This window comes from Gekko japonicus, unplaced genomic scaffold (assembly GCF_001447785.1).
Source record: "Gekko japonicus isolate JY-2015 unplaced genomic scaffold, Gekko_japonicus_V1.1 scaffold2563, whole genome shotgun sequence".
Lineage (NCBI taxonomy): Eukaryota > Metazoa > Chordata > Lepidosauria > Squamata > Gekkonidae > Gekko > Gekko japonicus.
The window spans coordinates 104,977-121,961 of NW_015170350.1; the positions used below are offsets into that span (position 1 = coordinate 104,977).

Consider the following 16,985-nt stretch of genomic DNA (forward strand, 5'->3'; position numbering starts at 1 on the left):
AGAGCATCACACCCATGTCCTTGGTAACTGAGCCTGCTATTTTCCCAATATGAGACTGCACAGAGGGATTTAACAATGAAAACAGGGTTTCACATACCTGTTACTGTTGTTCATTGAGAGACTTTTGTGCAGGCTTACATACCCTCTCTCCTGGCCCCACTTTGACTCTCCACAGTTTTTTCCTACAATGTGGGCTCCTTTGGTGTCTTTGGAGAACTAAGGGGCACTGCCTCCCCCAATACTACATGACAACTTCACCAAATGGCCGGGGGTGGGGATTGCCCTATAAGCCTTAGAAAGCTCTAGAAGTCATTGAATCTCATATCTGTGGCTGGCCAGCACCTCACAGAAGAGTCTTGATGAACAAGTTACAGGTAAGTGCAATCCTCTTTTCCTTATCCATCTCTCTGAATCCACAGATGTACAAACAATGGTTCCTCACTGCGTACAGTTATATTTATTTATTTATCTATCTATCAAATTTATATCCTGCCCTCCCTGCCAGAGCAGGCTCAGGGTGGCTTACATAAAAGGTTAAAACACATAAATTATAGTCATAAATAGCCAGTTCATACCAGTAAGGGGGTTCATACCGGTAAGGTGGGATACAAATTGAAAGCTAATAAATATAAATAATATAAATAAAACCTTCTAAAACAATCCATTATCATAAAGTGCTAGTAAACATTTGGTCTGATAGCAATAATGTTATTTAACGATGGCAGCAACTATTTGGTGACTGTATATGAGAAGGTGACTGTATTGTCACTTTTATTTGTAAGAATTCATAACTTTCCCCTTGAAATTTGCAAAGCCTGATACAAAATACACTGCAGAAGGGAGTTATTCAGAAACTATTCTTTTTAGATTTTTTTCTTTTTAACAGCAAGTGAACAAAAGAATATTTATTTGAATTAATGTTAGTGTTTAGGAAGTTGACATTGGAAGGATGTGAATTGCTAACTAGTGCTGACCCGTTGCTTTGAGGGGGAGTCGGTTTTTTGAAGTTGTGAGTAGAAACACACCATGGGTTGTTGTCCTGCAGAGGCAGGTGGGTATAGCACATGTTTGGACAAATATCCCATTATTTCAAGCAGAGACAGAAAGACAGAGCATTCCCATAACTTTTCAACTGGCGCTGTTCTTATCAACATTCAAAATTTCTGGATCACATTTTAAAATAGTTGTTAACGTTTTGTACCAAAAACTTCCATTGGTTTTAGTGCCGCAGGACTTCAACTGTAGCATATGTTCCTACCCTGCTCTTTTCTGATAACATAACTAGCTCTGAGCTAACATGCCATCTTTTTGTATGAAGCACAGCAGATGGGAAAGAGCATCATAATGTGATAGTAATCTTGAGGGTAGATTACTATGGTGTGCTCTACATGGGGCTGCCCTTAAAGATGATCCAGAAATTTCAGCTGGTGGAAAGTACAGCCATCCATCTGATATCAGGCACTGACCACTGGGACTATTGTAATCCCTGTACTTATTTTGAACTATGTGTTTTAATTAAAATTAATATTTTTGTATTTTATTTATGTTGTCACCCACCTGTTTCAAGAGAGAGGCAAGGTATACAAATAGCCTAAATAAATAAAATATATAGTCCTGCGTGGTTACTGTTTCTACTCAGAAACAAACCATCAGTGTGTGAAACTCTATTCCTCTTCTATGAAGGGATATGTGATTGATACTGAAACTGTTTGAGAGGGAAAATTAAAGCCCACTCAGTAGTGTTGTGGCCCCAGTCTGAACTGAGAAGCTCCAGTCTGAACGGAGGGGCCCCTTTAGTCATCTACCAAAATATAGGAGATTCTACTCATCAGTTATGTAGGTCACAAGTTCACCTTCAGTCTGGCAGGAAGCATCTGTTGGGTAAGGAGTACAAACCCTGAGAACATAATCCCAGTTGGATAGATTTTGTGAAATGTGATAAAGAGCATTGGAGAGAAATCCCAGAAATAAAGAGAAAATGAATTTCAGCTAGAATAGAGTTGGGGGAATTCACCCATCCCTAATGAACATTATTCAGTAAATGTCTCGAGATGGTCAGATCAAAGCATACATACAGTGCTAGTCACAGTTCATAATAAGGTTGCAAAAACAGCAAAATTGGAAACGCACACACTCACTGTGTGTTCTAGGGACCCAAGCTTTGGAAAGCTACAGTAGCACCACTGAGATCAGTTCAGTGCAGTCCTTAATAAATTAGGTCAGTTTAGTAGAAGTATTCAATTTCTGCCTGGCTTTTGCATGAAGCTATTTAGCCTGTTATTGAAAACAATCAATACATGTCTCGGTATTTTTGGATGCTGTTACCCTTTGCTGTGATCTAAGAACAGCACTGAATCAATACTTTCCTTTATCCTTTAAACAGGTTGAACCGCTGATACAGAAGGATCACGAGAGTCTGGTGCATCACATCTTACTCTATCAATGTAGCAGCGCTCTGAATGACAGCATACTGGACTACGGTCATGAGTGCTATCATCCGAACATGCCGGAGTCTTTCCTTACATGTGAAACAGTAATTTTTGCTTGGGCCATTGGAGGAGAGGTAGAATAAATAATTATCATGATTCATTTATCAAATTATAATCGTGTTGGATGTTTCTTACCGTTTTTATAAGCTCTGAGGTGGTTCCTTTTGCATTTGACCTATCATTGGTATTATATTGCCAGCTCTCTTCCTTCATTCACCTTAAAGGTAAAGGTAAAGGTTCCCTTGCTCGAAAGCCAGTCGGATCCGACTCTAGGGTTGCGGTGCTCATCTCCGTTTCAAAGCCGAAGAGCCAGCGCTGTCCGAAGACGTTTCCGTGGTCATGTGACCGGCATGACTAAACACCAAGGCGCACGGAACGCTGTTCCCTTCCCACTGAAGTGGTACCTATTTATCTACTTGCAATTTCTTGCTTTCAAACTGCTCGGTTGGCAGGAGCTGGGGCCAGAGACGGGAGCTCACTCCTTCATGCGGCGCACTCGGGTCTTGAACTGCTGAACTACTGACCTTCCACAGCCTGCAGTTCAGCGTCTTAACCACTTGAGCCACCGCAGCTCCTTCATTCACCTTAGTCAGCAGCAGAAAGGGGTGATAATTAGCTATATGGAGTCAGATAGCTATGCTTCCATTGCCACTGCCCAGTTACTTTTTGGTGGAATGATGGGAGATATAAGAATGAGGCCAAAACATTAAAATCTCAAAGAATAAATTAAAATTGCCAAGCTATATATCTACAATGGACACGACTTCTGCAGACTCAGATATTTGTCAGTCTAGTAACGGTTTCTGGTTTGTCCACAAATGCAGAATGAGGAGAGCCGACTCCATAAAATGGGATAATCAAAGGGCCAACTTTATGTTCATTGTTCAAGAAGAATCTGCAGGGCACACAGGTCAAACCCATTCCAGAGCTAATTGCAGGGCAGGAATTGATGGGATGCAGAAGAACAAAAGGGGGGGGGGAATGCCAAGTGATAGATGACTGATTTATTATTCTACGAAGTCCCTACGGGTTTCACCATTTATTCCTTGTCAAGCCTTCTTTAGTGTTTGAGGGAGGTGTGCCACATTCAGACCCCCTAGCTGCAAGGTCTATGGGTCAAGTATAGTGCCCCTCCTCAAGGGCATCCTGTCCCAGGTCCCTGAAGGCACTGCAGCCCCAGCCTTCTGGTCTGAGGGTTACCCCTCCATCCTCCAAACTGATGCCTCAGGATGCTCACCAGTGTTGTACCATATACCAGTGAAGCAACATTCTCCCACAATGCTCTAACATACCCACTATATTTCCTTCAGGGTAGGGTAGGTGAAAAGAAAACCAAGCTAGCTTCCAATTGAGCCAGAGGGGCAAAAAATTCCTATCTGGCCCCCAACTGGGCAACCGGCTTGTGCCTACTCTGAAAACAGAAGGAGGGAGGGTGGGTGCCTCCTTCATTTTCTGTAGACAAAGAAGGAAGGGCCAGCCCAATGCAGGTCCATATATTCTTGGGCTGCCCCCCCAGTCCTTTGTCAGGCCCCTGGCATTAATGTAGAGTGGCTCTCCATTCCCACCAGTTGCAGCCAAACCCCTCTGCCTCCCCCCTACTTTTTCAAAGCGGGGATAGAATGGCCTTGTGTCTATTCTAGGGGATCTGTCATTTTCTTCAGCTGGCATACCAAGACAGAAATAAAGATATGCTTCAAATGAGATCAACATGTTACAGTTACAGAACCTGAGTAACAATGTTTGCATGTTTCAAATTTCAGGGCTTCACATATCCTCCTCATGTTGGTTTATCCATTGGTACAGCAACAGATCCTCAGTATGTGCTTATGGAAGTCCATTATGACAATCCATCGTATCTGGAAGGTACTTTTCTTTGCTGCATTTTAACTTCTAAGCTGTTAAATTTGATAATGTATTTTTGTATCTTCACTATTATATTTGCATATAGATTGCAATATAGTATGTATTAGTATATATTTTCTTGCTTGTTTTTCCAAAGGTGAAATGAATTAGTAGCAGATGGAAGTCAACATTGCTGCTTTAGATCTTCCATGTGAATATCTTAGGACGGTGGTGGTGAACCTATGGCACGGGTGCCAGAAGTGGCACTCAGAGCCCTCTCTGTGGGCACTTGTGCCATCGCCCCAGCCAGGCCCAGACCATCATTAAAGTGTCAAATTCTCTGCCAAATAATTTTAAGTAAATGAAAGCATTTGGAATTGCTTTCCTCACTTTGTTTGGATCATCTTAAATTAACTAAAGTAAAACCTCAGTATTCAGGTTAAATTGCCGTGTTGGCACTTTGCGATAAATAAGTGGGTTTTGAGTCGCAGTTTGGGCACTCGGTCTCTAAAAGGTTCGCCATCACTGTCTTAGGACTTGCACTGGCCCATGTTGAAGTTGTGATGAAGGAAGTTATATGAACTGGGGATATATCAGTTTATATCTGATTAAGGCTGTGCAGTCTGAGTTTAATTTATCAAACCCAGACTAAAAAAAACACACCCTACCTCTATTATATCAATAAGATTTTTCAGTAATTGGTAATATCCAGAAATCATTCCAATTCTGTCTGTTATTCTGGCAACTCTCTGGTTTGAAATTAAAGAAGGTAAGTTGGGAGGAGAGCTGATGAAGCACTGTCTCATAGATTTTAATGACAGAAACATTTACCAACCAAACTGAGCTGATAAATCTGTCTTTCCAAAGTGTTCACATGAATCATATTGTAGGTTCACTGGCTTATGGCAGGATTTGATTTGATTCTATAGAAGGCAGCTGCTCCTGTTTGCACATTGTTTTGCTTCCCAGGACTGTACCTGCTAGGCAGTGGACAAAGTTCTATTGCCACACCTTGGTATACAGGTGGTGCAGTTGTCTGAGAAGAATAGAGGTGATAACCAGGGCTGCTGCTGAGGTGGACTGACATAGGGAAATAATTTGCCCACACACCAAGGGAGTACAGACAGCCCTGCAGAATGAAAGGCAAATGCTGCCCTTGCTTCCCATCCAGATGCCAAGCAGTGTTTGCTGCCTTGTCTAACTCTTCTGTGTGTATATGGTGTCAGCTGAAGACCCCACTCCTTAACCCCTGCCTTTACATTGTAACTAAGATAAAAACAGGTTGTCTGTGTAACCAAACCCTAGAGTGTCCCACCAGCAGGAAGCTCCACAGTTGTATTGGGGGGGGGATGAACATGGCATCCCAGAGAGATTGCCAAAATAGTGTAGCTCTGGACATTTCCCCCCCCCCAAAAAAACAGTGCCATACAGTTGCCATCAAAAGATATACATAAACATAGAGGTATATTTCAATAACACATAAAAACTAGGTTAGAGTCAGTGTAACATTTTGACAGATAGATCTGCCAAAGGTAGTCTTCAAAACTAGAGGAGTAAGGATTACAGATAATATCTTTTACCATTAGGTTTTTATAAAAATGTTTCACATCAGTAACCATTTATGAGATCCTCCTTGCAGGTAGATTATTCTCTTCACTGCTGGTTTTTATTAAATTGTCGTTGTTTTACTTGGTTATTGTTTTATGTTTATGTTGGAAGCCGCCTAGGGAACACTTATAAATCTCTAAATGAATAAGTAATAAATCTTGCACAGTGTTTAAAAGGATCAAACAGAATAAATTATATTAGAAAGGGGAAGAAAATCCAGGGGGAAAGAGCAAAAACTTAATGACTGGAGGTCATTTCTGTAGAACAAAAGATTAGGGTTGCAGGTGTTTGCTATCATGTATTTATTTCTTTTAAGGGCTGTTTCGTTTTTCCCTGCCTGAGTGCTACAGCCTATAAAGAAGGAATGTATAAATAAAATCTTTGTAAATGAACCCATTTCTTGTCACAGCAACTGTTATAGGCACTATCAAATAGATGTCTGTGGCAGATGTGAAACCACATTTCTCATAGCACTCCAAATTGCAGTAGATGACTTACCCAGGGGAAGACCAAGTATTGCAACTTGAATTGAGATATCTTAGCAACAAGCAATATGCTTCCTTGTGATAACTCATGTAGGTGATACCCCACAACTAACAACTGTGCATCTGTTATAAGGAACAACTGCTGGCATGAAAGGCCCATACAGAGACATAAGGATTTTCTGTATAACTTAGAACAGTGCAAAGGTCATCCTGTGCTGCTTAACCACCCTCATGTGACTACACTTTTTTACGACTTTCCTGATTCCTGTGACCTGTTTGACCTATCTTAAGGACAATCCCTCTCTTGTCTTGTTTTCTTGTGTAAAACTTGATGAGTGGGTCCCAAAGCAACTTGAAACTATAGAATATTCTATGCTTATTTGTAGCAGTGTCTGACAATTGCTCTTTTGTTCTTAGGGAAGATGGATAACTCCGGACTGAGGCTATTTTATACTCCAGATTTGAGGAGATACGATGCTGGAGTTATTGAAGCAGGTCTTTGGGTCAGCCTCTTCCACAACATCCCACCAGGCATGCCCGAATTCATGTCAGAGGGTCATTGCACTCTGGAATGCCTGAAAGAAGTATGTCTACCGTCTAGTATAATTAATTGTGATTCTCTGCATAAACTGAAAATAGCATCTTTCAATGGCTTTCTTTGAAGGAAAATGACAAATGCTGGTATAGTTATTCCCATGCAGACATTGGCTTCCCTCGGTGTCCTGGTTAAGAAGATGGGATATGTGCATTTGGGACAGATTTGTCCCACTGTCAGATACAACAGCCACTGTACATATTTTAAAAATGGCATGTGTCTTGGTCAATTTCAACTTCTGTAGCAAAAAAAGGGTCATAAATAAGAGCTTCAGCAGTCAGATTTCTGCAAAGGGCACATATCCTTTGTTTTATTCTAGTCAAAATGATATATATTGTTAATGCTATCAATTGCAAATCCAGGTCAGTGGTCTGCAAAATAATGATTCTAAATTTTAAAAGTCAGTACTCTGGGGATATTTATTTATTTATTTATTTATTTATTGTTTCAATTTATATCCCGCCCTTTCTGCAAGCAGGCTCAGGGCGGCTCACAACAATAAATTCAATACAATCTTAAAATACAGTTAGTCAGGCTTTCTCATCATTACATTCATTTGTGTTTTTGAACTGAGTTTCAAGAGCAATATGAGGAAACCTTCGAAATGGATGTTTTGTTGGATATATGAGTCCTAATTTCATAGACGATAGTGAGTCTATAATGAAAGGTTCAAGAATTTCTGCTTTAAATTTTGCACACATAGACTTTAAAAATTTTTTTAACACAGTGAGCTGAGCAGATTGCTTGCACTTGTCAGTGCATTCCCATACAATTCCTATATATGACTACAGTGGTTATAACTTAATTCAAAGTACAATATTATACATTAGACAGCCCATTACTTTTGTGGGGTGTGTTTTCTGGAGGAAACAGATGATCCTGCACTGAGATGTCCAAATGTGCTTAACTTTGTGATGCAGAATTAGGGTTGCCAGCACTAGATTGGCAAATGCCAGGAGATTTTAAAGGCAGTGCCTGGAGAGGGTGGAGGATGTGATGTCACTTCCAGGAATTTCTCCAAAACTCTGTGGAGACATCCCTTTTGTACTGATAGTCCAAATCTACAGGTAGAATTTAAGGTTTGGGCTTACCTTGATTATACCCAGGGCTATTTTTGGGCAGGAACGCATAGGAACGGAGTTCTGGCTGGCTTCAGAGTTGGCCACGGCCACTACAGCCAAAACCTCTGTGTGCGTGGCTACAGAGGGAAGGCCTGGAGACCGACCGCCCCCCGGCGACTCCGAGGTGGGCCAGCCGGGGGGGAGGGCCTGGAAGAATTGGGGAGATATTTAAATGCCTCTGTGCCTTCCCTGGCCTGTCCAAAGGCCAGCTTGCCTGCGCGAGGCAAGGGAAGGCAGTTTAAACTGCCTTCCCTTCCCTTCAAGGGGGGGCAGGCCAAGGGAAGGTACGGGGGTGTGGTATGTGGCTACATAGGGAAGGCCTGGAGACCGACCACCCCCCGGTGACTCCAAGGTGGGCCAGCCGGGGGGGGAGGGCCTGGAAGAATTGGGGAGGTATTTAAATACCTACGTGCCTTCCCTGGACTGTCCAAGGGCCAGCTTGCCTGGGCGAGGCAAGGGAAGGCAGTTTAAACTGCCTTCCCTTCCCTTCAAGGGGGGGCAGGCCAAGGGAAGGTACGGGGGTGTGGTATAACATGCTAATGAGCTGTGTTGTCAGGGGTGTGGCCTAAAATGCTAATGAGTTTCTGCTGTTTGGTGTGGCCTATTATGCTAATGAGTTCCTGATGGGCTTTTTTTTTTTTACAAAAAAAGTCCTGATTATACCAATTGTTAATGTTTTTGCCAACCTGAATCCCACAAAAAATAAATCATCTAGTCAGGAACTCAAAATTTTACAGAAGGCTTAGGTCTAAGGATTTACATAGATCAACAAATACTTGAAACTGGAGGGTATAAGAGAGTGTGCCTTGATTGGCAGTCCTTTATGAGAACATCTCTCATGCTAATAATTACAGATTATGCCTTTAAACTGAGTTTCAGTTAATAATTTTGATTTCTAGCTCTGCAACATTCTATTACCAGCTTTTTTTGCAGCTAGGCAAATAAATGTTCGGGCTGCAAGAGATAATTTTCACCCTTAATTTTAAATGACTTCACTTCATGAGTGTGTTTCCTCCCTGCTGGGGAAATGAGGGGTGCCTTTGCATGCACCCTTTGCATGCACCCTCCCTTTGCACGCACCCTCAATCCCACTGTGTTCAGTTTTGGGAGGGAAAGAAGCTGGCTTCCCAATTGCATCAAGAGAGAGAGGCAGTTGTTCTAAATCAAAGCTCAATTAATTCCATTACACATTCTTAAGCCAGAAAATATTTTTGTAGCATTTCAGTATTCAACACAGACTATTTCAACACAATACATAAATAGTGCACTTGTAATTCTATAAAGGATATTCTTGGTTGTTCTGCCAAAACCAATGGCAGGGTAATTGATCAGAACAACCAGGAACAAGACTAGAATCAGACGTTAAGTACTCTCTTTCACCTATTGAAGCCAATGTAACTGTCAATCAAGTCTGTGACTAGCATTTGACATATATCTGACATATACAACAAAGTCAGCCCCTTTCTTTCTATCTCTGGGGAAGCTAGTTTCTGATACTCTTATCTACTTAAAATTTGATAGTGACATCTGACTGCTGTAAAATATAAACATTCCCAGTAAGCAAAAGCCATGTGAGTCAAAGTCGTGTCCAGTGAACGCCACAGTGCTCATAGCAGCAGCCTGAAGCTTCCTGGGAGCAGAAACAGAACCAAAGTTTCAACTATATAGGCTAATTACTATAGATATTAAAATATTGTAGGTATACACAGAGGTTTTGCAAAGTTTTAGCAGAGGACTGAGACTCAGCCCAGCCCTAATTCTGCAACAGTTTCCCCACCTCTGAGGCTCCAGTCCTCTGCTTCATTGATATATGGGTAGGGGGGCTGGAGTGAGTCCTGATACAAAGTCCAGCCCAACCACCCATGCCTCCATACGATACAAGACTAAGTTTATCAATTATTATGGATGCTAATAATATTATAGGTCAAATAATGTTTCCCCATAACTCTTGTTCTTGAAATTATAGAGAATTTTACAAACCAAATTTCATGTCAGTCCAAATAAATAATACTTCTAAACTTTTAAACAGGCATTAAAGGAATTCCTACGGGGAAAAAAAAAGGGGGGGGGGGGGAGAGAATGTTTAGAAATGGTTTTCTTCTTCTGTCTTTCTGTTCTTTTCATGCCTATTGTTTCTATATGAAAGAAACAAATGGAAGAAATGTTCTAAATTGGAGCAATGTCATAGAAAGTTTGCAGATATCTGAGAAAAAATAGTTCTCATAGTCCAAGAAACACACACAATTCAGATAAAATTCTTCTTAAGGTTATTTATTTATTTATTATTTGCATTTATATCCCACCCATCCTGCGGGTGGGCTCAGGGCGGGTAACATCATTGAAATAAATACAATTTGAGTTTAAAACATTAAACATTAAAAAACAATAAAACATTATAACAATTAAAACAATGGTACAGCTTGGAAGAGCATAAGGTGGCTATAAGTTGGTTAGTGGTTCAATTATCTGCACTGCATCTTGGGATCTCTGTTTTGCTCCTTCTGGATTTCTGGAATGGGACCCACATAGTCCAGAGTAGATTCAGATCAGCTGGAGATTCTTTTGCCCCCACCCTCAGGGCAAAGTTCAATTGGTAGTCAGGAACAATTGGTAGCTTCTCTCCCTCCCCGAAACTGAACACAGTGGGAATGAGGGTGCATGCAAAGGGTCCTGCATCCCTCATTTCCCCAACACTCCCTAAATATTGACAGTGCTTTACTATTTTGTCATGAAGGAAGTGTAACCTAAAATAAATGGCACTCATACACAAAACAATAATATTTAAACCTAAAAGTAAATTGTCATTGGTTTCCATGAGGTTGACAGTGAAGCACATTGCATATACAAAACAAACAAACACTCATGAGAAATTGGGGGCAGCCTGCAAGATGAAAGAGTATTAGTTGATGAAGTGGGATTAGTGAAGGGATTTATAGCTTGCTTTGCCTAGCAGTTTCATAAATTGTTGAACTTCCACTCCTTTTTGCTAGAAAAATAGCTTGAATGTCAAACATGCTGCATACCTGCCCCTCTGCTACCTCTCCTCTCCTGTAAATGTAGCTTTCCCCTTTCCCCCCAGGGTTTCTGTTTTAGTTTTGGAGATGCTCGCTTTAAGATTATTATTTTATTAAGTTAAAGATCCGAAATGTTGGTCAGTCATTGAATATACCTCTGTGTGTGTGTGTGTGTGTGTGTGTGAATTCTGTGTCTTTATATATGTTTCAGTTGCAGAAGTGGAGCAATTTTTGCCAGTTCTCCTTTCCTATTGCAGATTCCCCATTTACTCTGCTCTGTTCTGGGGAGTCCACTGATGTCTTAGGGCATGATGTCAGTGAGCATGGCAGGTTGCAGCTAGCGGGAAGAATGTGTGAAAATTACCTTACACAAAGTGGGAAACTTAGGTAGGATCTAATTCCATGCATACGTAACTATCTCAAGATATTATGAAGACAAGGATGGGACCTACAAGGTTTAGCTGGGGGAATTGTCATTTCCTCCTCACCTGCCATTTCCTCTTTCACTTCCCTGGCAGCCCCCATAGCCTCTCCCCCATGTCCTGCTTCCTCCTCTCCTTCCCACCCATGAGCCAACCTACCTTTATCTGCTCCCATCTTCAGCTTTCTCTCCTTCCCTTCCCCAGCAGTTTATAATTTTCACTGATATTCCACTTCCCACACTAGTTCCTCTTTCCCTTCCCCTGGCAGCCCTCATATTCTCACCTCTCCCTGCTTTCTTCTCATCTTTTATCCGCCCCCATCTTCAGCTGTATTTATTATTTCACTTATTTATTATTTGTATTCATAGCATACCCTCAGGGCGGGTGAGGGACCCAAATCAGCTTACATCATTCTTCGCAGCTCAATTTTATCCTCACATCAACCCTGTGAGGTAGGTTAGACTATGAATGTGTAACTGCGCCCAGGTCACCCAATGTTTTTATATCGCAGAGTTACAGTTTCAGACTAGGATCTGGGAGACTGTGATTCAAACTTGAGTCTCCTAGATCCTAGTCTGAAACTGTAACCACTACACCACACTGCCTTTTGTGTGGTGGCTGCTGTTGAACAGTAGCTGGGCTTGGGTGAGTCATTGGGTGGTAGCTGAAGGAAGCTTTAACTCTTGAAAGTTTATACCCTGAATATCTTGTTGGTCTTTTCTCAAGTTGTAGAAAGATCCATTATGTCTGTTCATGGCTCCAGTCTCTGGATTTAAGTATCCACAGATGGAACATGATGAAAATTAGAGATATTGATGATGATGCTTGTGTGTGCAAAGAGTCTTACACATACAGGGCTTTTCTTGTAGAAGAAGCCCAGCAGTAACTCATTAGCATAATAGGCCACACCCAACAACAGAAATGCATTAGCATATTAGGCCACACCCCGATAGTACAGCTCATTAGCATATTAGGCCACACCCCCATGCCTTCCCTTTGCTTGCCCGGGCACCCCGCAGCTGCTTCTAGGGCCCCCCTGGCCCGTCTGCCTCGGAGTCACCGTGGGGGGTGGTCACTCTCCACGCCTTCCCTCTGTAGCCACGCACGCAGAGGTTTTGACTGTAGCGGGCGTGACCAGCTCTGAAGCCAGCTGGAACTCCGTTCCTGTGTGTTCCTGCCCAAAAATAGCCCTGTACACATGTATGAATGTATGTCATCTGATATGAAATGTGCACCCAGTGACTCTTTGAAGTAAGCTGATTGCTTTCATTGGTCTTTCCTAGGCCCTGGATGCTGAGAAGCCAAGTGGGATTCACATCTTTGCTGTTCTCCTACATGCACACCTTGCTGGTAGAGCTGTAAGGGTGCGCCATTTCCACAATGGCCATGAGCAGCAGCTTCTGGCATATGATGATGACTTTGACTTCAACTTCCAGGAGTTTCAGTACCTAAAAGAAGAAAGACTCATCTTGCCTGTATGAATATAAATTCTTTACATTTTCACTCATGTTTAGAAGTGAGGTTTAAAGTGAAATTGGTCAGAAATATGCATATTACAAGCAAATATGTACAAAAGTCTTGCCCAGGCTCTCTACTGTCTGTTTTTTACCAAAAAATTGAAATATAGAGAATTAATTTCTGTTGACCATTATGTCTCATGAACTTGTGTGCTGTTTTTGCCATGCAACATCTTTATTTCATTCTTTCTTTTGTTCTTTCTACCCTTCCCCACCCCCTTTTGTTTTGGGTGACACTGCAGTGCCCAGCTACTCTTAACGATATATACTTTCTTTGTACATATTAAGCATTAGTGTTTATTTTTAAAATACACCAAGCCATAGAGCAGTCCACAGTTGTGAGATTTTAAAAAGCTGACAAAATAGGAGATGTGAGGATGAGAAGCGGGGGAATGGGGAGCATCCAGGAAGAAATTAAAAGAGCGAACTCATCACAAACAAAAGAAACAATGAATGGATAAAACTATTGTTCAGAGAAAGGCAGCATCCAGCTGCTAGTTCTTTGGCAGCCATCACTAAATAGGAAGTACAGGTGCCAAATAGCATGAATGTGATTAAGATTGTGCCACCCTGATGAACCTGCTAGTCTTTTTAGCCTAGCAATTAGCAGAGTCTCTGTGTGACATGCAGGTGGTACTTTCAGATTTAGCACTTTTGATAGAGCCTTTACCTTGAAATTCTGTGAGCTGAAAATATAGCTGTGGTTTCCACTTCTGCTCCTATGATCAAGCATACAACAACAGTTCATGGTCCTAACTATGCACTGCGTAATATCTAAGCAATTCCAGTACTTCACCTAATTGACAGCTTTTTATCCTTTAACTGATATGAGGAAAAAAATGCCAGTCCTTTGTTAGCATTTGTTCTTTTGCTCCCTGTGTTACCCCACAAAGCATACTCTAGGGCCGAGTTCAGACTGGCAATTTGAAGTGCTAGGGAGTCATGGCAAAGAAAACCCGGAACATACCTGAAACGGCTTGTTTGCAGTATTCCTGTTCACACTGCAGCGAATGAAGCGAGAGGATACCGTGGAGGAAGCACAGGGGAGCGTTCACACTGTTGGGCTGCCCTGGCGGCCTGTTAGCAGCTGTTTCCACACTGGGTTGCATGCACCCATGCACATGGGCGCATGGGTGCAGCATCAAATAGGGCAGGATCGTGCAGGTGCCAATGGCGCCCGCCCACGGACACAGCCAGTGCCTATCATTAATGACTGCGGGTTGTTCCCGCCTTAGCAGCACTTGCGTTCACACTCAGGGGACCGGAATCAATGCGCTGTATACACGGTTTGCTACCACTTTAACATGGTATCTTTTAAACTCGGGAGGGAAGCGGCACAAGATGGCTTGAGTACAGCTGGGGGACGCCTGAAACATGTGGCTGTGTGAACCCGCCCCTTTAATCCGCTACTGAAACACTTCTCAAACGTTTGCCTGCCAAGCCAAACTGCCACTCTAAACGTAGCCTAGATATCTGCACATCTAGACATCTATGGGGACTTGAAAGAAAGAAAAAATGAACACTACCTCCTAAATTATGTTGATTACTGAATGTCTAGCCCCAAGTGTGTTGTTTGATTGTTAATTGTTTCCAAGTTGCATGTAGCTAAGGTAAACCGTTAATTTTGGATCAAAATCACTTAGTCTAGTTCATTTCATATTCAATAACACCATGCATGTAATGTGGGGAGCACTATTGAAAAGTATAGTGCCCCAAAGTATACAGCTTTGCCATGCCAGGTCTAGAAGAGAGTCGCTGTTGCAACAGTACCAAAAGCTACTTTTACTCAAGCAAGGGACCTCAAAGTAGGATTTAAGACTGGGGTTTGACTTGTGGGCTGTGCTCTGCCGAGAGGGAGTAACTTTGTTTCTTTTTTATCTTATTCTACTTCAGTTTTAGCTCCAGCGCTTTTGTATTTATATTTATTTTGCTTACAGCTCCCTCCCTTCTCCATTTTAGGAGGAGAGGGTGGAACTAAGGGTTTTAAATAGGTGAGTTGGAAGGTGTTGCAGGTGTCACAGCTTTTTAAAAACTATTACCACTACTACTACTACTACTACTGCTGCTGCTGCTGCTGCTGCTGCTGCTTACTTCTATCTTGTTTTTTCTTTTTGTATTTTACTGGGCTGTGGCTCTTTTAGCTTTTAAATTACAACTTCTAATTTTATCTGAAAGAGGTTGACCTTGACAGGCATGAGATGCTGAGCTCAGCTGAGGGTGACAGGAACTCCCCCACACCTCCTTTGGCAAAGCTGCTGCTGCTCATTAGTTTATTAGAGAAACCTTGAGAACGAGACACTATTTCATCCCCTCCTTTCTTCTCTGTTTTATTTACTCATTTGCTCATTTTATCTTTATCCTTATAGAATCATAGAATGTTAGAGTTGGAAGGGACCTTGCAAGTCATCTAGTCCAACCCCCTGCACTCTGCAGGCGCATAGCCGAAAGATAGCCCTACAACATATCCGAAAGATGGTCGTCCATCTGTCCTTTTTGGCAGGGATAATTGTTTTAGTATTTCTGAATTATTTATTTTATCAGTATTTTATAACTATATTAAAAAAAACCCAGGATAATATTTTACAGTGACTGCAGAGGCTGATTTCTGCCGCATATTATACTAAAATACAACCTGATCATAGACTGGACAAGCAACCCTGCCCAGCAGAGTTGTCCTCAAACAGATTGTCTTGGGATGGGAAATCATCTCTGTCCCTAAGTCCTTTCAGCCACAAATATTTAGCCGATGCAGTCGGGGACCCAGCTCTCAAGGAAAAAAATGACTCGCTCAGAATGACTGGGATTAAAATCCCTACTTGCCATGAAATTTATTGGTTGACCTTGGGCCTGTTATTTTGTTATTGGGGCTCAGAAGATGACCGCAGTGGTTGGGTAGTAGGGCTGTCAGGTCCCCCAGGGGGCGGGGGCTTGCCCGCTCAAAGGGCCACCAACCCGCCTGCCTGAATCTGGCCAGCAGGGGGGAACCCCACCCCCCAAATGTCTGGATTGGGCCAATGTGCCTGGTGCGATGACATCATCCCATCGGACACGTCGCCAGGGGGCGCTCTAGCATTCATCCTGAAAACTCTATGGTAACATAGAGTTTTCAGGACAAATGCTAGAGTGTCCCTGGTGACATGCCTAGTGTGATGACATCACTCCTGGGTGACGTCATGGTGGCGTGTGAGTGCGAAAAGTCCTTCTCCCCCCGGTAAACAATCTGGGAACCCTATTGGGTAGGTTCATAAGGGAGCTTCTTCTAGAAGCGTGGGGCAGTATACATGAATCTCCCTGTTGTGTCCACTGACCGCCACCGGCATGGGTGACGTAATCGTGGCGTGTGAGTGCGAAAAGTCCTTCCCCCCCCGGTAAACAATCTGGGAACCCTATTGGGTAGGTTCATAAGGGAGCTTCTTCTAGAAGCGTGGGGCAGTATACATGAATCTCCCTGTTGTGTCCACTGACCGCCACCGGAGGTCAGCGCACATACCTGAGCTTCAGTCCTGGAAGACAATGGGGACTAGGATTCTAGTCCCTCCACAGGGGAACCAATGGGAGCCATGGCGGGGGGATTCAAACCCACCAATGGTGACCAGGGGGCGTCCCCAGGTGTGTATATAGTTGGCCTGCCGGCCGTTTGTCCGCATGTCTTGTTGGGTGCCTAATAAAGCGTGCTATGCACTACGTCGTTGTCTGTCGTCCATCCATGTGGCTACCCACTACATAACAGTGGCGACGAAGGTGGGATTCAGCCGCATCTGAGCCAGGCCGTTGCGAGGGACCAGGAGAACGCGAAGCAGCCGATCTGATGAGCAATCCATCCAGCAGCGAGACCGCTTCTCCCGCAACCCCTCCGACGCGCACGATGGCGACCGCTCCGGGGCTAGGGCTG

At 42.8% G+C, this 16,985-nt stretch overlaps 1 protein-coding gene across 2 annotated transcripts in view; it reads left to right on the forward strand.

Annotated features, from left to right (window-relative positions):
- Window positions 1–16,985, forward strand: part of MOXD1 (monooxygenase, DBH-like 1) — an 84,000-nt gene that overhangs the window by 42,014 nt on the left and 25,001 nt on the right. For both annotated transcript variants that reach the window (XM_015418204.1, XM_015418205.1), the window contains exons 5-8: window positions 2,384–2,563; window positions 4,250–4,352; window positions 6,842–7,008; window positions 12,860–13,051. In XM_015418204.1, the coding sequence (XP_015273690.1) occupies window positions 2,384–2,563; window positions 4,250–4,352; window positions 6,842–7,008; window positions 12,860–13,051 (642 nt within the window). The remainder of the gene's footprint in view (window positions 1–2,383; window positions 2,564–4,249; window positions 4,353–6,841; window positions 7,009–12,859; window positions 13,052–16,985) is intronic.